This window comes from Glycine max, chromosome 14 (genome assembly GCF_000004515.6).
Source record: "Glycine max cultivar Williams 82 chromosome 14, Glycine_max_v4.0, whole genome shotgun sequence".
Classification (NCBI taxonomy): Eukaryota; Viridiplantae; Streptophyta; class Magnoliopsida; order Fabales; family Fabaceae; genus Glycine; species Glycine max.
Window position 1 is genome coordinate 46,174,707 of NC_038250.2, and position 23,538 is coordinate 46,198,244.

General features: G+C 28.7%; 2 protein-coding genes and 1 pseudogene across 2 annotated transcripts; 1 reads left to right on the forward strand and 2 right to left on the reverse strand.

Annotated features, from left to right (window-relative positions):
* The first annotated feature begins 7,157 nt into the window (after nt 1–7,157).
* LOC100804573 (protein RESPONSE TO LOW SULFUR 3) lies at nt 7,158–7,802 on the forward strand. Its single transcript, XM_003544224.5, has one exon. It carries the CDS (start codon nt 7,219–7,221, stop codon nt 7,567–7,569), a length of 351 nt encoding a protein of 116 aa, XP_003544272.2. The 5' UTR covers nt 7,158–7,218; the 3' UTR covers nt 7,570–7,802.
* Nucleotides 7,803–12,303: 4,501 nt separating this feature from the next.
* Nucleotides 12,304–14,390, reverse strand: LOC100805105 (protein FAR-RED IMPAIRED RESPONSE 1-like; annotated as a pseudogene).
* Nucleotides 14,391–21,605: 7,215 nt separating this feature from the next.
* On the reverse strand, nt 21,606–23,538 carry LOC100805642 (pathogenesis-related thaumatin-like protein 3.5). The gene is made up of 3 exons (XM_003544225.5): nt 22,975–23,538; nt 22,036–22,303; nt 21,606–21,918 (listed from the first exon to the last, which is right to left on the reverse strand). The coding sequence occupies exons 1-3, from the start codon at nt 23,468–23,470 to the stop codon at nt 21,741–21,743; spliced, it is 942 nt and encodes a 313-aa protein (XP_003544273.2). The 5' UTR covers nt 23,471–23,538; the 3' UTR covers nt 21,606–21,740.

The following is a 23,538-nucleotide window of genomic DNA, read 5'->3' on the forward strand; positions in this document are numbered from 1 at the left end:
CTAAACTACTTTTTTTTTTCGTTGCCAATAAAAATAAAGAAGTAAAGAACCATGCTAAATCTTTTACCTTACACCATTCAATATCAAGTCCCTTGGCAAATGAGAAAGTCACCCCAGAATAAGAACAACGGTCAACAATGAGGGTTGTTCCAGTTTTCATTTTTGTTTCCATCAATGATCTGCAAGGACAACACAACTTGATTGGTGATATTCAAATGTAATAATGTCTTGGAATTTTACTTGTCATCAAAAGTACTAGCCTTGAAGGTTTAAAGTTGTTATAAGAAGATCAACCTTTGTTTGTAAAACTTCTTGTGGGCCAGATTCTCTTTTAAGCCCAAAACAACTTCTTCTGCTTAAAGACAGGACTGAACTAGGCATATCTAGGCTCGAATCGATGCCCTTGTTAAATGGGATGGTAATTGAGTAATGGCTATTGCTATCTTCACTACCTTTTTTCTAAGTACACTCCCCTTACCTTTTTAACATAAAATTACTTAAATAATCTTTCCTATTTTAAACCATCTTCTCTTAAGGGTGTTCACATATTGGATTGGAAGAATAAAAAATCTGATCCAGTCACTTTGGTTTTTATAAAAAATTTAATATAATCCGATCCAATATAAAGTGGCTTGGATTGTATTGATTTTAATCATGCTTTTATTTTTTTGAGAAAATATTAAATAAATAATAAGATATATGATAAATATAATAAAAAATAATTTAAAATATCAAATATTTTATTTATATGTCATTATATAGTGGTAAGTTATGTAATAATTTTATAAATATAGAAGAAATAAAAATATAAACATGAGTGATGTTATCAAATTATGAATACAAATATGTATGTGTAAAATTCTGTTTGGATTCGATAATATTGGTTTTGAAAATTAAATCCAAAATCTGGTGCAATCCAATAAAAAATTTCATTTTTTCAATTTTTTTATCCGTTCAATTTTCAGTTTTTTGATTTTTTTTTTTTTGATCGGTTTTTTAATTCTCATTGGATTTTCATAACAACAACACCCCTCTCTTTTACTCCCTTCACCCCCATTTCGATCTCTTGTTCTAGTTTTTCTTTATTCGTCTCTTGCTTGACTTGCTCTAGCATTAGAATTTTTCTTCCTCCAAATTCCAACCTAGTATGTTTACACTTCAAGTTACTTTTCTTCCTTGTTTTATTTTTGTTACCCATACAACAACATTAATATCTCTCATTTTATATATGTGACAATTTATTGCTAGATTCTAAATTTATCTGATATGTTGCAAAGGAGTGCCATAACTGATTCATTAACGTCTTTTTTTTTTTTTTTTGCAGGACTGAATTTTAAAAATTTATAGATTTAAATTTTTAATTTAACCCAATATATTGTAATCAAACATTTTCAAGATACCCTTCAATCTACTTTTTGATCATTTACTCATATTTCATCCTTATTTCTTAGAGTCATCAAAATTGAAGGACCAATATTAATTATATGGTTTCTCCACTTCAATTATTTCTCTATTGTACAACTTTTTTGGTTATATAAGATTTCTAATGCTCCTAGCATTATTGCATTTTTTCAGATATTTTTTAACATTCCAAAAAGTGCTTTTCGCACTATAATATTTTGAAAAGTATTTTTTGAAACACAATTTTATTTTTTAACATTTTGAAAAGTCTTTTTTTGAACACAAAAAAATATTTCATAAGTAACTGTTCGAGATGTTAAAAACAAAGCATTATTCCAAAAATACAGTCTGAAATAATTGCTATATGTACATTATGGGTATAAAGGATATATATGATAAAAATTAGAAGAATAAAATCGGAGTGTACTTAATAAACAGAGGAACGAATATAGAAAAACTTTCCATAATTGTATATCAAAAACATATTTTACAGTCAGTATATTTTATGACTAATATCTTTTTATATAACTAAGATGATGTATAATTAATATGTTTATATAACTAAAATATTTTTTATGAGTGAATCCCACGTGTTTTTTAATAAAAAAAATATACGCAGCTTTGAAAATCTTTTCATGGCCATATCACTTTCAAATTGTTTTTTAACAATTAATTTATAATTTTACCTCACTTTGGTCAATGTGGCCCTAGGACGGCATTAAATCAGATCATCTATCACTACCATCCAAGCATAATGCTGTATTAGATTTACACTTTTGATTCAAATATTACGCACTAACAATTTGCAAATTAATTAAAATTAATAGTCATTGACGCAATTACGAATAAAGTATTTTATGTCTTTGGGTGTTATACCACATTGTTACTAATTGATTCTTTTATGGCGTGGTGGCTTCTCCATTGCGTTTTAGATTTACATGTCAGAAGCCATCCATAACTTGGCATCTTCTTTTGACTCAAACATTTATTTTAATCAAAGTGAAAATAACTAGCCATTAGCCACACGACATATATGTGTCCTTGTAAAAATAAAATACTCGTGCTAATTAATTAACTGCATATGCCGAAAGTATCATTTAGCCATTAGCCACACGAAACGTTGGGATATAAAGATCAAGGAACTTATAATAAAAATATTTTTATTAGAAAGTATAACATTAAACTGTTAATAATCTTTTTGTACGAAATAAATATTTTACACCAATAATCTAAAAATCCTGGTTAACATCTATATGTTTAGTCTGAAATAATTTCAAGTCCATGATGTGATCTGATGTGATTTTTATGTTTGCTTGTGTGTATGCTAAAAAATCATAGTACGTATCTTATTAGTTTGTTATTAGGGTAGATTTGTAATATTCATATAACATTATTTTCATTAGATACATGTTCTTCCTAGTCTCATTTTGTTTGATATTTATGTAAAAAAAAAAAATATCCCATTTTAGCTGTAGTTTTAGAATACCAATGAAACATTAAATATATTTTATTATTATATTTTTAACCATTTATTATAGAATGAAAAAATATATACATGAGAGATAATGTAATTAATGTGAAAGATTAAGGATATATAAAATTGCATAATAATTTTTATGAAACTAAAATATTAATTATATTTTTTTTGGTTTAAATATTTTTTCATCTGTGTAATTTAACTTTTTTTTTTATTTTTGTTCTTGCAAAAAAAATCATTTTCATTCTTGTAAAATTTGTTTGTTTTGTTTTTTCCCCTTAAAACACTTTAAATAGTATTTTTAATAGTAAAAAAGTGTTTTAAATAATGAAAAAATATTATCTAAAGTCCTCTAAGGACGAAAAAATATAATTTACAAGAACTAAATGAGAAAAAAAAATTACAAGGATGAGGATGAAAATGAAAAAAAACACTAGAATGTAGGGGAAAAAAATCAAGCTTATTTTTTAATTATTGTTTTAAAACTTTAAACATCAAACGGAATATTTCTAAATAATGACATGCTTCCTAAAAAATTGAAAAATAGTTACATGCTTAATGATTATTTCATTTGTTCTATAATTATTGTTATTAGCCCTTTTGATTTTAAAATTATTGGTGCATTAAAATTTTTATATTTCATACTTTTTCTCATATATATACCCCTAATTAAAATAGTAAAAATGTTAATTAATACGCATGCTTTAACTCAAAAGACATTTGTGTTTTATGCGATATTGGATTGTGACTTATGCATTGTGTATCCATATTTTCGAACGATAGCATATATATGTCATGATCGAATGCAACATTAAAAGATAACATTTAAGACTTCATTTAATATTTTGCGCAAACATTTTTCCAGGATCTATCAAATCCTATGAAAAATAAATAAAACTTAAGATTTAAAAGTTGTCAAACACCATCAAAAGACATGTTCTGTTTTGACAGACATGCTCTAATTCTAAAGAAGTGATTTTCTGCTGAAATGTTCTACATGAAAACAAACAAGATTAATTTTTCAGCATGAAAAAGTACATGCATTCAATGCAACAACCACAACCATCAGATGCAAGCTCAAATGATGGAAACTATCCATTTAGAGACATCAGGTACTTAGAGATAAAGGTATATAAATATCAAAAGCTTTGAAGACATAGGTTATGAAATTATATACGTGGTATTACTCAATTTTTGTATGCAAAAAGTTCTATGTAAATTATTGTATAATTCAAAAAAGCTCTCAACACCTAGAGAGAAAAAACTAAGTGTTGAGATTGTATATCTGTTTGTAAAACGATTAAAAGTTAATCATTGTGCAAACATACAACAAATCTTTGATTTATATAGAGCCTGTAGTGACTTGGTAGGACAAAGAATATTATGTTGTACCAAGCTTGGTGTAGAACCTGAAGTAAGAGCCAGAAGTAACATCAACTAATACTTGTAACATGTTAAAGTTAGTGAAAATTGGTGGTTTAATTATCAAGAATTGGACGTAATCTCCATGATTGAGATGAACTAGTATAAACTCTATGCTTGTTTATTTTTTTGTTCTCCTTATCTATTAACTAGCCTAAGGTTTGAATTTTGATTTTATTTTGAAAACATATTATGTTTTATAAAATTTGTGTCTATCATTTGAATTTGGTTATGAAAATCTCTTATATGCTTTGTTAAAATATACATAAGACGATAACGTTGTTTTTCAGGAAAAAGGTTTTAAAAATTTTAAAATCACAATTCAACTTTTTTTATTGTGATATTTGCCTTTATAACTTAATACATTGCTTAAAGAATTTAAAATAAAATTTTTTTAATGGAACAATTAAGAATACACTTTTTGATAATCTAAATAAAATTTTTATTTTTATTGATTCCTTAATCAGCTTTCTATTAAAGAGGACGACACTTGTTAGTAAGACCCTTTAAAATGTTATATTTCTCCTTGTATAAAACACTCTTTCAACTCTTTTTTAAATGACTCTTTTAACTTGTTCATATTGGTTAAAAAAGTTAGTTAATTTAGTTAATGACAACAAATTTGTACTCCCTCCAATCTCAAATAAAAGCAACAAAAGTCTCCTTTTTTATTTTATCTAAATATAAGTAAATCTTAAGTAGCTTTACCTTACTTGGTTAGACACTTGTGCAAAACTAAGTTGCATTAATACAATTATATTTTGCTTTTAAAAAACTATCTTTAAAATACCTTTCATTTAATAGGACTAAAAACTTTCTTTATACTTCATATCAAATTCTAATGAAGGATAATTTAAAAAAAATATTTTTTAATTGAGATTAACACAATTTGATGAAATTAACCAATTTTCTTAATAAATGTGAAAAATTATTATTTTTTGTTTATAATCAAAACCGAAAGAAGTATCATTTTTCAAAAATTAGCCCTAAGGTTTGCAACTTATCATTTCACTCTTTCCACTTAATTATTATCCATCTAATTATTTAATGTGCACTATAGTGATCTTTTTCAATCATCATAAGATAGAAAATAAACTTATCTTATTAATTTATATCATTTACTTTTTATTAACTACAAAAATGTAAAATAACCAGGATATTCTAGTAAAAAAAAGAATCAAACGACAATTTAAAAGGAGTTTTATAAGGGACAAGTAAATTTGAAAGAGGGATGAATTCAGGAATGTATCAAAGGACCAAACATTTTAAAGCACAATAATTTAAATATTTATTTTTTAATAAATAATGAGTTTTGTAAAAATATTTATTATTAATTTTATGTGTAAAACTGGAATTAGGATTAAACAAATATAAACACAATACCCTATTTTTGTTATTCATTTTTTTCTATTAGCATATGTTTTTAATTTCTCATTTTTCTCATGGATATACACAAAGAGTGAGTCTTGAGGGAGGGGGGAGGGGGTCACAAGGCCCCTGCTTTGCCCCCTAAATTGGTGGTTGATCCTAATTATATAAAAGGAGAAAGGTACTTCCTCTAGACTCATATACCAAAAATAACTAATTTACACCAAATAAAATATTTAACATCATTTAATTTTATAGATTTCAATGAAAAAAATAATAATGATATTCCTAAAAGGTCATTCGTTGATACTTGATATAATAAATAAAAGACAATTATTGACAATAGAATCACAATTCAATGAAAAGCATTTTAGGAGTAATATCATATAATTTAATAAAATAAAATTAATTATATTTGTTTATATTTAAATTCATCCTACAAAATTATTTTTTTAGTTATATTTGAGTCAGAAATTAGTAACTATATTTTGATCTTTATAAGAAATACTCTACTAGCAACCTGTTACAAAAATGACTTCAACAAACAATAAGACTACATTTTTATCTTATACTATATTTTATAAGGGTATTTTAGATAAAACACATTAATATTTTATACTTATTGAATGTTGTTTAATAGGTGTATTTTACATACATTTAGGAATAATGATATTTTTTGTAGTGTTGGATAGAATAAATTATGTAGTTAATGAACAGAGTGCCGTTAGTTACCGAATATCAGTGTGTATAGCTGAAGTTGAGTCAATGACTTTTTCAAGAGGTGAGGAGTTCCCTCACGTTACTCCTTTTCTCCACAATCATTTATATATATTATCTCTTTATAAACCGGCTAAAAGATCAAAATTCCTTCTAATTAAAATAAATGTCATATTTAAATACCACACACACATATATATATATATATATATATATATATATATATATATATATATATATATATATATATATATATATATATATATATATTATATGCAATTCTGGATTCGAACCCATGACCAACAAGTCACAAGACACAACTTTATCGCTGCACCAGCGTTCGCCCTCATATATATTATATATTAATAAATTTAATTTTTTAATTAGATTATATATCACCATTAAACTCTAAAATTCATGTATTACAATAAATTCATTTTTGCCAAAAAAAAAACCTACTTAATTTAACAAAAGGATTCTTAATCAGTATTTTGACCAACATAAGGAATATGTAGCTTGTAACAGAAAGTAGTGAGCTAAAGAAATGCACAAGGCAGGTTCATTGAACCTGGACATACTTATTTGAACCATTCCAATCATAAAATAAGTCTTTTCAATTAATGTATTTAGAAAATTAAAATATTTATTATAAAATTATTTAAAAAATTATAAACAATATAATTTTACACTATTATAATAAAAACATTTTTTTTTCTTTTAATTAGTTATCAATATACAAAAGTCATATTTGCCTTGTATATATATTTATACAACTCCATCAACCAAATCCAACAAACCCAAAGTAAGTGTTACTTCTTATTGCACCACCCACGATGATCATGGGAATCGGTGATAAGAAGAAGAAGACGAATACGAGGGAGTGTGAAACGACGTCGTCGTTGGAGTTGCAGCTTAAGAAGCGGAACGAGGAGTTGGAGGAGGAGCTGAGCCAGAGCAAGGAGAGGGAGGAGCACGTGAGGCGCCAACTCCGCGCCGCACTGGATCGCCTCACCGTGGCGGAGGAAGCGGAGGAGCGCCTCTGCGCCCAGCTCGGTGACCTCGAAGCCGAGGCGCTGCAGCAGGCGCGTGAGTACCACGCTCGCATCGTTTCGCTCGTCGACCAGCTTTCTCAAGCGCACTCTCTCCTCCTCAACACCCCCATTCCCCTTCATTCTCGCTCTTAAATCAATCTTCTTCTCTTTTCTTCTCTCATGTGCTTGTTGCTTTCACGTCTACGACGGTACGTCGTGTGTAAAATTTGATCATGTATAGGGTTTTTTTTTTTCTTCCTTCAAGTGTGTTTCTTGGGAGATAATCTTTGTTTGGGGTATGATTGAACACTAAATATCAACACTTCTCCCATGGGGAATTTGAACTTTGATTCTCTATGTTGTGGGAGACTAATCCTTCTGCGCTAGATTCGACCTGTTCCTGGTGGAGTTTGACTTCTCTGCTGTATCTTTCCTTTATCAGCTGTGTTGCTTGGTGCATCTTTGAAACGATATCGTTTTTATGATTTTTAAAATTTAATTATAATCATAAATATTAATATAACTGTTACGCAGAAAGAGAAAACTTGAAAAAAGACATCAGAAAAAGTCACATCCTCCATGATAATAGGGTTTGATTTGTTTGCAGGTTTCATTTCTGGAATATTGTGTAGAACTGTGGATGTAGATTACTGTCTTGATTAATATCATTTCTGGATTCTGTGAATTTTTAGATTGGTAAAAAAAAAAAAGCTTTTAAAATAGAATATAACACTAAAACACGCACAAACTAATTTCTACTCAAATTTTTTATAATAAATTAACCAAAAGAAATATGTTGCTTCTCAATTTTAATTAATTATGATCCATCTCAAACACATGAAAGCATGGAAAAAGAGAAGTTAAATGAAAGAGCCGAAAGGATTTTTAGGTTTGGAATTGGAAGAATTAAGATAGAGACAAATTTGTATATCTCTCTGTTCGGTTGATTTTGTTTTGTAATTTGGGGTGTTAAATTAATTACCACATTTTTTTTTCCTTTTTGGCACAGATAAAAAAAAAACCATTTTGTTTAAATTCTTTTATTAACTGTGAAATTTGAGAGCATTCCTAGGTTTTACAACTGATGCAGTGATTCTTTTCTTCTATATATTTCAATTTACAAATTAAGATTGAATGCTCGTATTTTTTTCTTTCTTTTTTTTATCAACTATTGAATGCTCGTATATACCTAGTTAGTGCGGATTTAGTGTCAAACCAGAATATAATAAATTAATAATGGGAATCATGAACTTAAGGCCTAAGAGTGTTCAACACCCATTTTTAATACTTACGTATAGTTCAATGTTAATTATGACACGTTTGGTTTGCAGGATTTACGGTTTTCATATATTTTATGTTTTTTTATATAGTGGTTTCTGTTTTTAGTTCTTACAATTTTTTTTTCCCTGTAATATGCAATATAATGACAGTTGTTTTGCTTCCCGCAGTAACACAGAGACTAGAAACATAATCTATTTTATGTTGTAGAGCTGTAAAATTAGAGCGGAAACTAAAGACAAAATATGGTTATATTTGAAAGGATTAAAAACAAAAATTAGTATATTTTATAAGAATATAAAAAGCAAAAACACTATATTTATAGAGATATAAAACATGACGGTTCATAACGAACACAAATGAGGTGACGACAACATTGAAGGAATCAGAAATAAAACAAATGCAGAGACAAACAAACAAAAAAATGCATTAATATTGTATGTTTCTTAAGAAAATATTAAATGTTAAGATGTACTATGTTGTTTTTCTTTTTTCCAACTGAGTACGAACTTTAGGCAAATTAATGTAATAGATAACGAACAGAAATTATACACGACAAAAAAATGAAAGTTGTTAAGATGAAAAGAATGATAATTTTTAAATTTATTATCTTGTACGTTGAGGTTCAATTACATTTCATGTTTGTCTCATGCCACAATATTTTAAATTAAAATATACAATTATTATGATTACTAATAATAAATAACAATGTTTATTGACTTTAATTATATCTTTTACATAATATATATGTTAATATATTTATATTCATAAAATTATAACGTTAGAAATTTATATACTCATATTAAATAATAAATACCGTAGACTTAATAAGTATCAGACTAAACTAAGGTTAAGTTAATTAACCCGTGTCACAGAAGATTCTTATTTTTTAAAATAGCATGCATTATATTCACTTGAGATAAATTAGTTTAAACTTAATAAGATCATTATATATCAACACTAAAGTTGTCATTTTGAATATTCAATAGAACCATACACCCTTTGAGCATAAAACTTCTAATTAAGTTACAATTATACATCAATTGATTGATGCTTTTATTAATTATTCTTAATTGTTAATTGTTTTTGAATTCAGAATAAAAATAATGGGATGAATCGTGTTTTTCTAATCTCCACCCAATGAGGCAAGGCCTTTAGGTCTCCTCTACGTGAAAGACAAGAATTGCTAATACTTTATCTTTTGGACCCAAATATATATTTTAGATGCTGCCATCACGTCAAGACTCAAAGTATGGAGAACACATTATCATGAGTGGAGAAAGTGGTCCATCTCATGAGCATCGATTACATCGAAAAGAAAAAGTGTGGCATCCATGCATAGGTGAAAATAGATTAGAGTTTGACCGTTTGACAAGAGCCTAAGAACTAGTTTATATTACGTTTATGCCAGATCAAATCTTAAAAAAAAAAAAGGTCAGATTAAATTTTTTAATAAAATTATTTAGTTAAACAAATCAAATCATAAGACATTAAAAAAGCCTTTAGGTCTAATAAGGTGACTATAAAAAATTATAAATAAATATTCATATTAGTATTATTGTTATATTAAATTTATTATAGTACATTAAAATCTTACATTTATAATTAATTTTTTAATTATTTATTTTAATTTCTTAATTTAGTTTTAGGTATTTATAAAAAATTGGATTTTATTTATTTTCTACATCTTTTCTATATATAGAATATAAAATTATTTATCTTTTAAATGTTAATTAAGTTGATCAACAACATAAAAAATTAAGTTAAAGCTTATAATTAAATGTATTGAAAAATAAATTTATCTTTTTTAAATGTCTTATTGTAAAATATATTTTTAAATAAGTTATCATAAATGTTATATTAGATCTTAAAAATATATTTTTTGTGTGACTTTCTTAAAAATATGTTTATATCATATAAATAATTCTTATAAAATAAATATTTTTGCTTCTATTTTAGTATTTAATTAATTTTTATTAACAATAGATAAAACACGGGTAATTAATTTTTCTCTTTTGAATAATTAAACAAACATCTTACATAAAGGAGTATAATATCTTTACCATAATGAAACATCACATTAATAATAATTCATTGAATTGAATAAAACATAACCATACACTCTTAAGTATATAAATATGATGAGTGCTATCAGCACACTCTCAAACATCTCACTCTTATACACATGCACTCTCTCGTATTGGTCCACCTCAGCTTAACTTATAACTCATTACTTGGTTAGTAGGTACTATTTTTCTTAATTTTCATTTCTAAAGCCCAAAGTCTAAACTAAAGGGGGAGGAATATTGCTTATATTTTTCATATCATTAGTATGATGCTCTATAACTAACACAGTTTGGTTAGGCCACATCTTGTTCTCTAACTCAAGCTTATCTATTAGTGAAAGTCTTTTTGCTTCTAAAAAAATAAAGAAAAATCTTAATTGTAGCATTTTCTTTTTAAAGAATTTGGATGTTGCTCTAAGATATATATAGACTCATGATACTTAAAACTTAGAAGTTTATATAAAATGTTTTAATAGAAAATTTCTTTACTATCATATGAGCTATGGACTTGGTTAAGGTTAAAATTGTATTTGTATATTTTCTGAATAATTTTCCTGTTACTAGTTTCATAAAATTAGGGACTCTCCATCATTTTATAGCTATTATAGCTACCAAGTAATTGCACACAGTTCAAGAGACAAGTGCGACAATCAATGTTGATATATACACAAAAGTGCTTTAGTTTCCTCCTACCTAGTTCCAAAAAGAAAAGGCAATGGAAGCTCATCAATTTTAATAACTAGCAAGGGACAAAATTGGTGGTGGGGAAGACAATGAAAGAAATGGGTCTCGTAGTGCGGTAGCTTGAAGTAGAACCAAATAGTGAAAGTTTTTGCATCTGGTTAAGATGTTTGCTTCTGATATGTAAAACCACCTATAGGCTAGTGAATATAATTTTATATTTTTGATTTGTAAAGCCAATTAAGGCTAATGAATACAATGTATGTTTCTGATTTATAAAGCCGTATAAAGGCCTGCCAATGTAATGAGAAAATTTGAATAAAGAGTATTAGTTCCAAGTTCAATTTCAAATGATTATTATTTAACAATTGTCTATCTTCATGCTTTCTCTTTGTTTTTTCCTTTGCATTTCTCTTAATAAAGATATTAAATTTTGATTTTTTGTAAAATAAAATAGTTGTGCCATCAATCAGACTTGTATTATTAAGAATGACCAGATATAACATGACTGAAGACTGCAACAACAACCCTTTTAGTTTTGTAACATGTCTTTATTTTTCTTGAATGTAATATTTTTACAATAAAGGCATAAAAAACAAGCAACAATATGAAAATACTAAAACAAATAAATAAACAGACAAATCATCTACTCTTTATCAAAATCCAGCTCTAACATTTCTTAATAACCTAACATAAAAAAGTTTTAGAAACAAAAATCTTACAAAGTTTTAAAAACAACTTGTCTAATTTGTCTTAGCTCCTTAAACTCTAATGCTTTGCCTCCAAAAAAAAAGAAAAAGAAAATTGAACAAAGAAAATCACATAATAAACAGTCTTGAAAGGAATAAATTGAAATGTCTTCTCATACCACTCTTGTTGATGTAGTCACCATTTCATTGTTAAGAACATCAAATGTATTACTTAATTTCTCTTGAATAATTCCAAACTTCAATCACAAAAAAAGAACATAATTATGAGAAATCACATTAAAGTTATATGGTAAAAAAGTTGATAATATGAAAATCATAATAAAATAAAGACCCTAAACCTTTTTCAATCTTCCATTGTATGTTCTCTTACGCATTTTCTCAAGTAAAATGTTATTTTCAATGTTTTCTTTGTCACTTTTCAAAGACCAATTAATACTTGCAAATCATTTTAGGGTCTCTTCAAGTGCATGATGTGCAATTTGACAACTCTCATTAGATAATGATTTTTCCTCAAGTAATTCAATCACCTTTTTATATAAGAGATCATATCCCTCCTTATTAGAGCAAACATCTTTGTTTCTGTTTCTTTTATGATGCTCGCTTCTAATGTCTTTGATTCATCTTCTCATTATATAGCATGATGGAACACCAAAGAAACCAATAGCTTGGAGTGCCATTAGTGAGTGTCTACAAAGATACCCATTATTCTCAACTAAACAACACATCCACGAAATTTTCACCCTTGATGTATCTCACTCTACCACAAAGTCTTCATTTTTTTTTGAAAATCTTTGATTCTAAAAGAGGTAACTTGACCATCTTCTTTCTCTTTTGTAAGATGACATCAAGGTAATCCTAACACTTCAATTTGAAATTTCTTGAAAATTTCTTCTGCATAAACCCTTGACATCTGCTTCTCAAAACGAGACGTGGTCTTAAGAATAAACTGCTTGTGCCATGGTTGAAATCAACTTGCATTTCTGCCTTCTCTCTATCATGTAAAGCAAGTTTATAATTTTCAACAAATTCCTTTAATGAAGTTTTCTTGCTTACATATTTGTTAAAGAAAGAGTTGATGCTCTTTGATCTTTGAGTTGTTGACATGCCACCAAAAAAATGTATCTTTCATGTAAATAGGAACCCAATGCTCACGTTCTTCATACAAAGATTGAATTTATCCATCCTTTGATAGTTGAAAATTTTCAACCATTTGTTTCCTTTATCTTCAAATTGTTACGTTGACCAAGACTTGTAAATGCAAGTGTTGAGATATGTCATGAAATCTTCATGTTTTCTCAATACATGACTAACTTTTTTAGGTACCTTTCTTAGAATATGCCAAAGACAAAAATGATGTCTAGCATTTGGATGTACCTCTTTAATAGCCACTTTCATTGCTTTTTCTTGATTAGTTATAATTGCATTTGGAGGCTTGCCATCCATAGCTTTAGGCCATGTTTTCATCAACCATGAAAAAGTTTTTGAAGTTTCATATGTTATTAATGCACAACCAAGTAACCTTGATTGAAAGTGGTTGTTAACGTCAACGAAATGAGCAAGTGGCATCTTATACCTTTTTGTAATATATGTTGCATCAAAGGAAATCACATCTCCAAACTCTTGGTAGTCATCTCTACCCTTTGCATCCACCCAAAATATATGTCTCACATAACTTTTGCCATCCAAATCAATTGCATAATTTTTTTTGGATTTTCTTCTTGCATAAGCATAAAACACCGCAACATTGCATTTGCATCTCCTGATTCTAAAGCCAAGTGATGTTTTTGTCCAGATGGTTTCTTATATCTTTCTCCAAGTAGCCAATATTTTCATATCCTCCATGTTGCTTGGCCATTGTGGCAAAGATTTTGGTTGTCTTCACTCCAATTTGTTGCAAAGTTGCAATACAATGTTTTTGGGTTTAATTGGTGCCTCTATGACAAGGAAAAAATGTGCATGTGCTGGTAAAAGCTCATGATTGTGGTCATTGATAAAGTTGTCAACAACCCATTTTTCATCATGACTTCTTTTAATACGTAAGCAAGCCTCACACTCTACCTTATAACAAGGACAATATGGATTCTCATTTCTTCCTGTATCTTGTGCAAACATATTTCACATCAATAAATTGTCTACTACTTTTTGAACGATGACTAGTCTTAGTTAACATGCCAAATCCAACACATTTAGCATAATGATTGTAGAAAAAATAAGCATATTCATGTGACTCAAATTTCATTCCCATGTAAGGTTCTTGACCACCATTAGCCTCCAAACCAGCAATATCATTATTATCAATCTTTTGGGCAACATGGTCTCCATTTTCATTAGCAAATTTCACTGGTTCCTAACATTACAAATACATACAACAAATTGATTAAACAATTAAGCAATAATCGCATTAGAAAAAAAAAGAAACTACATATTAATTTTAGAAGATTAAACAATTAAGCAAATATTTTGTTCTATATTCATAGTGCTTTATTGAAACATAGTTATTTACATCTTTAGACACAACAAATTCACGTCAAATAGTAACCTAAAATTATGCAGAACCATACTATTAATGGATAGTGATAATGAATGTGCATTTATAAATAAGAAGAAAATTCTCGTAACCTGCTTCAACCCTACACACAACTCATCCTTGATGATTCCCTTGCAAGTGGTCTCTTCTCTTTCGTTCTCAAACCTGACACCTTCCTTTTCAACATCCTTGTCAAAGGCTTCTTCTTGGAAGCTTATTCCATTTTTTTCCAGACCCATTTGCATAAAAGCATGATCATTTATCCAAACTTCTTGTACATGATCACCAACGCTACGACCCTCCATAACATCCTTGGTATGTTGTTTCCCAATCATTGTGTTGTTGATGACTTTTAATTTATGTGTTGCAGCATTACAGTAAAGCTCACAATTGCTATTGGGTGATGCTTGCAGCGTGAGAATTTGAGTGATGACAAAAGAAAAATAGGGCATTTTGGCACCCTTGTGGAAATGATAATTTAATCCTAATATTAATATTGAATTAAAATAAAATAAATTATAAAATAGTTGAACCTAAAGAACTGGTAACCAAGTAATGGATTAAAAAATTAAGCTAAGGTGGACCTTTAGGAGGGAGTGTACAAGAAGGTGTGATGATAACACTTTTCATATAAATATATATGTTGCTACATTACTATATCATTAATACAAATCATATATAACACTGGAAAATGAAACAAGTAGGTGTTCTTTTACTAAAAAAAATGAAGTAAATAACTAACACAATTAAAACAAAAATTCATTGATGACTATAATAGAGTTAAAATTTCAATTATTGGCTTTAAAATGTTCAAGTGAATTATGTATATAATTTGATGAAAATATTTTTTTCATAAAAATATGCTTAAATTGTATAATAAAAATTGTAAAAAAAAATTTATTTATAATATTATTATATGAAAGGGGCTGCTAATATACACCCACTTAAGAAATAAAAGGTCTAAGTTAGAACTCAACACCTTTTTACTTGGACTAAAAAATCATTATCTCTTTATTTAACACCAACCCACAACAAAGGGTAAACTTATATTTTATCTCATTAAAAAAATAAAAAAATAAAAAATTATTTTCTCTTTCACATGTTCTTATCCTTGTAGAGTCGACCCTACGTATTCACTTATTCCTTTACGTTGCAACTTTGGCTACGTCTTCTTTGCGTTTCGATCTGGTGAGACTTCTATCAAGTTTGTGTCTCTTTGTTTTTTCAAACATCATTGCTAATGGGTTTTCAATAAGAAAATTATAATTTTATTGTTGTGTTTACATGCGAACAAACTAAGCGTTGCATATGCTAAAGCTTTTGTTTTTATTGGTTTTGGGTATATGGTTTAAGCCTATCTATCAGTGGATTTATTTTTACTAGTTTTGGGTATATGATTGAAGTCTATGTTTTGTTATCTTCATCATTTAGTATTTCTAAGTTAATTTTAACTTCTTTTTCATTTTAATTAGTTTCTAACCTTAATATGCATGATTCAGATTTGAAATCAATGACATCGAAAGTGATAAATGGTGTCAATGAAAGGCCTTACAAAGATGGTGAAATTCAAGAGCCACAAACTGAATCTTTGCCTCAAGTTAGTGGTATTGATGATTGGATTCCTTATGAAGGTCAAATATTTAATAGTGATGATCATATTTATATCTTTTACTATTTATTTGCACGAAAAAGTGGTTTTTCAATTAGACATCATCATATTTATAAATCTAGTAAGAATGAGAGAATGAGGAAAATCCATCGGGTATTTATAAAAGGAAATTTGTTTGTCATCATTCCGCTGGATGCTAATAAACAACAAAAAATGAATGAAGTGAAATATCAAAGGAAATGAAAAGCCTCAAGGTGCACTTGTGGTGCAAAAATGTTGGTTAATAGAATAAAAATTGACTTTGAGGAAAAGTGGGTGGTTAAATATTTTAATAATATTCATAATCATGAGTTATTAGATGATAAAAAGGTTTAATTTCTTCATGCTTATCTTAACATCCCAATTATTGATCAAAATTGTATACAATTGTTGGCAAAAGTTGGATGCTCTGATAGTTTGATCATGAGAATGCTTGAGTTAGAGAATGAATAAATACAATGAATCTACCATATTGAGAGAAAGATATTTGAAACTTTATTCAATCCCAAAGTGGCATTGGCAAACAAAATGATGCTTCAAATGTTCTTAAATTATGCAAAGGTCTAAAAGATATGGATGATGCTTTCACTTATGATTTCACAACGGATGAAAACAATAAATTGGAGTATATTATTTGGGCTTTTTATGACTCAATTTGATCATATGAAGTTTTTGGAGATGTGGTTGTTTTTTATACCACATATTGAATAAATCATTATGATAGGCCACTTGAAATAAGGGTTGGAGTTGATAATCACAGAAATTCAAGTTTCTTCGGTTGTGTTCTATTAAGAGATGAGAAAATATCTTCCTTCACATGGACTTTAAAGGTAATTTTTTATTTACTTGAAGTTGTTATTATTATTCAATTTCTAACTTCAAGAGTTGAACTAATTATTTTATATTTTTTTATTGTTATTAGATTTTTCTGATCTTTTGTCAAAGAAAAATATTCACAAACAATTCTTACGGATCTTGCTCTTAAAGAATCTCACCACTATAGAAAAAGGGATTTAATATTAGTTCTGGAGGAGTTTCAACATTGGTTCTAGAATCGATGTTGAAACAACCATCGTTAAAAGTAGACATTATTTGACATCGATTTAAAAATTGATGTTGAAAATCATTATCTACATCGGTTTTGGCTGAAACCGATGTAAACATATGATCAAAATTGTGTATTCTAAAATGTTTTCTACATCAATTTTTAAAAAACTGATGTAAAAATGTTGGTCAGAACTAATGTTGAATGTGCCTTTATAACATCAATGTTTTTAGAACCGATGTTGAATAATTCATTCAACATTAGTTTTAGACTAAATAGATGTTGTTTTTTGCAAAAAAAATTAAATATTTTATCTGGTGAATGTGCCTCACCACAAACTCAATTTTCAAAATTTTCTTTAAGAATAACTTTTTTATTACTACTATTTTCTAAATGAACATATAATAGATATGTACAAATTAACAAAATATACATACCTTAATAGCGCAGAAAAGCCTTGCCATTCCAAATTGTGTCCAATCTTTGCCAACTAAAGGCATGCATGAAACATCAAACCTAAAAGGAAAGAAAAAAAGTTTTTTTAATCATGGTTGCAAACCATAATGCAACTCTGCCTTCTACTCTCTCCATAGATTACTTTAGCTGAACTTCCATTCAAACATGTTTGTCTAATCATATCAGTAAATGCAATCATGCTCAAGATAATTTTAAGAATTAAAAAAGAATTCAAATTGTAAGTCAATAATAATAATAAGCTATGTTTATATATATAGACTTGAGACAGAAATAATGGAAGAGATTAACGTTACATTTGAGATATTAGAAGTTATTTGTCAACTCGCCCTTGTGCATATTCACTTTCAACACTTTTTATCATTGCTGTCTGGGTACATGTGTAAGGTGATCGACAACTCAGACTCTCATATTGAGGGGTCCCACAACTTTTAAAGAATTTGATTTTTTTATTAACTTCATTTTGGTGAACTTTTTAATATATAAGAGTTTTGTGTATTATTTTTTAATGGTTGAATTTATAAATTTATGAAATTTTTTGCCAATGAATTTAGGGGTCCCTTTTTTAATTTTTGCTCTAATCCCAAAAATGTATTTCCCATAAACAAATGAAGGAGAAATGCAGGCTAGAATAAAGGGAAATATAAAGATCAAATGGTGAACCATGTGCATTTGTCATTCTAATCATCATTACTATTAATTGCATTACCATTTTAACATTTTCATTCCAAAACCTATAAAATTTGAAAAATTCATGACTTGTGCAATATTTATTTACATTAAATATGAATAAAGAGGATCAATGCACAAACAATTTCATTTATAACGTTAAAACTATTGTGAGACATAGTAAAAAGAACTCTGAAAATATTTTTGCTTCAACAACGTGACTTTTTACGAAGCCTCAATTGAAATTTTAAAATATTTTAATATTTTTTCTTATACTAAAAAGGAAACATATACACTTGAAGCCTCAAATTCCTTTTAACGAACCCTGTTACTCTAATATAAGTTGAAGCGGGTAGAAAGCATATTTTAAAATATCTTTAAAGTTTATGCATAAAAATTAATTAGTTTATATTCATAGTTTAATTAATTTTAAAAGGCATATAATATAGGATGGCTAATTAATGTTGGTATGGATTTCCAAATGTTTCATATTTCAACATATAAACTATTTTAATAATTTGATTTATGAGTAATATTTCTTAATCTTTCATGTTTAATATGCATTTCCATAAATAAATTGTCTAATCTTCCATGTTTAATATGCACAAGTATTGCCATAATTTGAAACTAATATACTAATTAATATAGGAAGGAAACAATAGTCATTAGGTAGATGAAAAGGTAGGTTACGTCTAAACAATGGTAGTCCAACAACGTAGAAGTTAGGAGTTAATTACAATTTTAGTATTGTAGGCTATAACTAATATGAAGGTTTAGGAAGATTTTAATATGGTAGGCTGATGAAAAGGTAGGCTACCTCTAAGATGGAAGTTTAGAAAGGAAGAAATGTGTTCAATGAAAGTGGATTTATATATATTAAGATTTATTTGGATTGTAACTCAATCAAATTTTATTAATTTCAATTAGGGTTTCTCAATCAAATTTTATTATTTATTGAAAGAGGATGAACCTGCCTTCTTGGAAGGGCAGATCAGATACTCAATGGATATGTCTCCTGTTAAGATTCTCTAGGTCATGTTGCTTCCCTTCAGTCTGCACTTATAAAGGAGCGCAGGGAAGTGTTGAGTTTGATATGTTTCAATAGAGAGAGAAGGTGAGTGTATGCTGAAAATTTATTGGTAAATTAATGATATATATTCTGATGCTTTCGGGATGATATATAGTAGAAACATGAAGTTGGATTTCACTTTACAAACGAGTTGCATTTATTTTAACGATTGCCCTTCACTTTACCATACTTCAAAGGGTAAATTGAGAAAGATAAAATAGATTGCAAATTTCTTCTTGGAAAGGCTAATTTTCTACCTTCTAGCATAAATGAATCTTTAGTTGTATGCAATTAGCCAATTAAGTTTTGTTTAAAATAGAGCTATCGGTTGATATAAGTTTCAGATTCAGTTTCCATGTAAACCAGTACCAATTTTATTCCAAATCAAAACTTGTTTTCTGAATAATGTTGCTTATGAAAGTAGTTGTTCCTTCAATCCTAACTTGAGCTATACAAGTCAAAATCAAATGTTATTTTTTCTATTAAAAGCTAATTTGCAAATCTCAAACTGTTAAATATGCAGACTAAAATGAATTATATTGAAATACTAATACTAATATGAAGTCAAAGTGGAATTAATTTTTCTGCATAATGCAGCCGAGTCAATACGTAAATAGTTGATACTATGCTTATAGGTCAAAGTTGTTATGAGGAAATTGCATGAATGATCATTTTTCTTGACAGACTTATGTGTGTTTATGTGCAGATTGGAGCTTCTCAGAATTGATGGATTAGTGGGGGTGGAGATCATTCTACATTTGTGTTTTAAAAAATCAATGAATCTCAAGTTATGATTATGTTGATCATAATCCCTTCCATTATTATTTAATTATATTAAATTGCTTTCTAAATCATCTGTACCCATGAGCTCGTGATGACAACTAAGGAATATATGCACGAGGTCACTGTCATAGACCCCAAATGGGTTGTTGAATTTGCTCCAAGATTCTTCAAAGTTGCAGATAATACAAAGATGAGCAAGTGAAAGCGTCAAGAGCGTATAGAACCACTTTATGATAGATACCATTAGCCGAATTCCTGGCGTTTGAGTAAACGCTGAGCATGATAGCTATGTAGTTCATCTTCCTCTTAATGCAACATCTTTGATACTGTTATATGTTGTATTTAGTTTTAAATGTAATTTTTCTTATATGATGAGTGAAATGGAAATTTTGGAATGAATTAACTGTAACTTTTTTGGTCATGGCCGTGTTTTGTTTTATATTCCCTTCCCCTTTTCTCGCTGCAGAGATAGAGAAGGATAAAAATATTTAGTTTACATTGACAGTCACTCATTATATAAAGTAAATGTTGAGAATCAGCAATAAATATGTCATTTATTATAAATTCTCGGCTTATTCTGACACACAATTTTCACTCAATTTCCCTCAGTTTCTCTTGCTTTACATGGTAGAGAATGAAAAACAAATTGTTTTACGTTTTGTTTTTGGTCGAATTTTAAATTTAACTTTGATAGAAACTTAATTTCTCGGAATCAGCTTGGGGCAGATTAGAACCATTATCTCTTTTTGGTGCTAGATCAGAGTCAATTCTGTTGGTTACATACTAATTTTTTTCATGTATTCTCTTTATTTATACTACTCTGTTAAGTAAAATGTCCACTTTCTATTTTCAAGGTTTATATTTCTATTATTTTATTTGAGTTTAATTTTGTGTAGTTACAATATAACTAATCATGATAAATAATATTTTTAATGTAATTATTATAAAAGTTAATAAATTTATCATTCATATTAATTTATGATTTGATGACAGTCAAAAGTTATAGTATAGAGTAGTCAGATAACACATGAAAGAACAACTTTGAGGGTTCTCATATTCCTGGTTACATAACAAATGACTTCATGACTTCATGACTTGATGTTTTATTCCAAAGATATTTTTTTTCGCATTTACAAGTTATCTTGAGAGGATAGAGGGAAAACTGAAATTATGGCTAGATGTCTAGTAGATGGCCATTGGTTCTTAATCAGCTGCCAACTTGTTGGAGTTTTGGAAGAGTAATTTCTGCACTTATTTGTTTCCTTAGGATCCTCATGTGTTCCACATTCTCTGCTCATAATTTTCATCTCCTTGTCTTTTTTGTTTCTCTCTTCCTTTCAAGAAACACTTATGGTATTCTCTTCTGGCATTGTCTCATATCAGTGTCTGAGTCTTTGCTGCAAGCACAGAGACAGTGGCAACAAAGAGAAAGAATGTCACTGGACAGGGTAAGAGAATATCTGAAGAAGAATGGACCTGCTGCTGAACCTTCTGATCAGGCCATTCAATTGATGGTGGTGGTGGAGGAAATGCACCATTTGGTTTTTTAACCCTGTGTTGTGGTCATGTAAAATAAAATGTTTAATTAGTTGAGTGTAAGGATTTTGTTTTGGAAACATGTGGTAATAAATTGAAAGATAATGAAAAGCCAATGGGAAATGATATATACTTATTGCCGTTGGGACAAAAAACAATGTCATATTCAAAAGCTTTGCAAATGAAAGTGCTGGTGGCATCATCAAATGCATAGCTATAGGCTTTTGGACAAGCCTGCTTGAAAAGGGTGGAATAATAGGAAGGCTGGCATGTCGTTGGATTGGCAAATTCTCCACTGCAACAGTACTGATCCGATCCAAATGCCTCACAAGCACTCTTACACCCAACTACACCACCTTGGTATCCATCTCCACCAACTACTTGAAGTTCTTTTGGACAACCTATAAAATTCCATTTTATGAATGTAAAAAGTGCTGTATCATTCTACCACGTGTAAGCAATGGTTAAAATATAGTTTAGTCCTTATACATTGTATCTACTTTTAATTTGGCCTTTATATATAAAGAAAAAATAATTTAGTGCCTATAAATATAATTGTTTTTGGAGCAAATTACATTGATATCACTTGTGATTTCTATGAAATTCACACAATACCCGTCTTTTTAATTTTATACTAACCCTCTTATAATGTGTTTTTTGATAACTGAAGGTATTAGTATAATATATTAATTTCAAACTATTAAAGGAGCTACTATAGATAAGAATATCGCGTGAATTTTAAAAAAAAAAATAGTGTTACGGTGTAATTTGCTCTTATTTCCAATTTAATCTATACTGCATGTAACTATGATAAAATCCTCCATTGGAGTAATAACATGTCATATAAAAAACTTATAAGGTAAGTTTTATTTTTATTTTGATCCCTATATTTCATGGTAACTCCAACCATATGGTATTATAACAACAGCATGAATGAAAAGAAAAGGAAAACAATTTTACATAAAAGGATTAAATTAACTTGATATGAACAAAAATATTTATGAAGCATAAGTATATGGTACTTAATGGACCTAGTTATAATATATGACTTCATGTTCAGAAAACCTCTTACCTCTATTGATGTCAGTGACACAACCTGTGGCATTACAGACACCAGTTCCATATACACCTCTTGGTTGAGCAAGCAGTGGCAGATTGTAGCCATCAACCATGCTGACATCATAGTAGTCTTGATCATTGCCTTTACCAAGTGTTATCTCAAACAATGAGGTGGGAGGAGCTGCACCATTTCCATCACATTCCAGCTTTCCACCACAATCACCTGTTTGGCACTTACCAATTCCTGTTGCATCAAATGTGCAGCCAGTCCTAGCCCATATCCTTCCTGACCACCCTGGAACACTTGTGAGTTTGATCATTTGGCCCGAGTCAAGCCGGAACCCGGTCGTTGGAAGTGGCGGTGAGCCGGCGCCGGAGAGCGTGCCGGGCCATATAGTATGGGGGCAGTTGTTGGTTATGGTGAATATTGAAGAGAAAGAATAAGATAACAAAGTAAACAAAATAGCTAGAAAGCTTGGGAACTTCCAGGATGTCATCACTATAGGCATTATTTTCAATGATTAGTAATATTGGTTGTGTTGTGCCAGGAATGACCAATCCTCCCCATATTTGTATC

Excerpts from the sequence above, each read along its gene's own strand:
- LOC100805642 (XM_003544225.5), bottom strand. The coding sequence starts at position 23,470 with ATGCCTATAGTGATGACATCCTGGAAGTTCCCAAGCTTTCTAGCTATT. Across the intron at positions 22,304-22,974 it reads TGTCACTGACATCAATAGAG|GTTGTCCAAAAGAACTTCAA; the intron begins GTAAGAGGTTTT and ends GGAATTTTATAG. Across the intron at positions 21,919-22,035 it reads TTTTGTCCCAACGGCAATAA|GGTTAAAAAACCAAATGGTG; the intron begins GTATATATCATT and ends ACCACAACACAG.
- LOC100804573 (XM_003544224.5), top strand. The coding sequence starts at position 7,219 with ATGATCATGGGAATCGGTGATAAGAAGAAGAAGACGAATACGAGGGAG.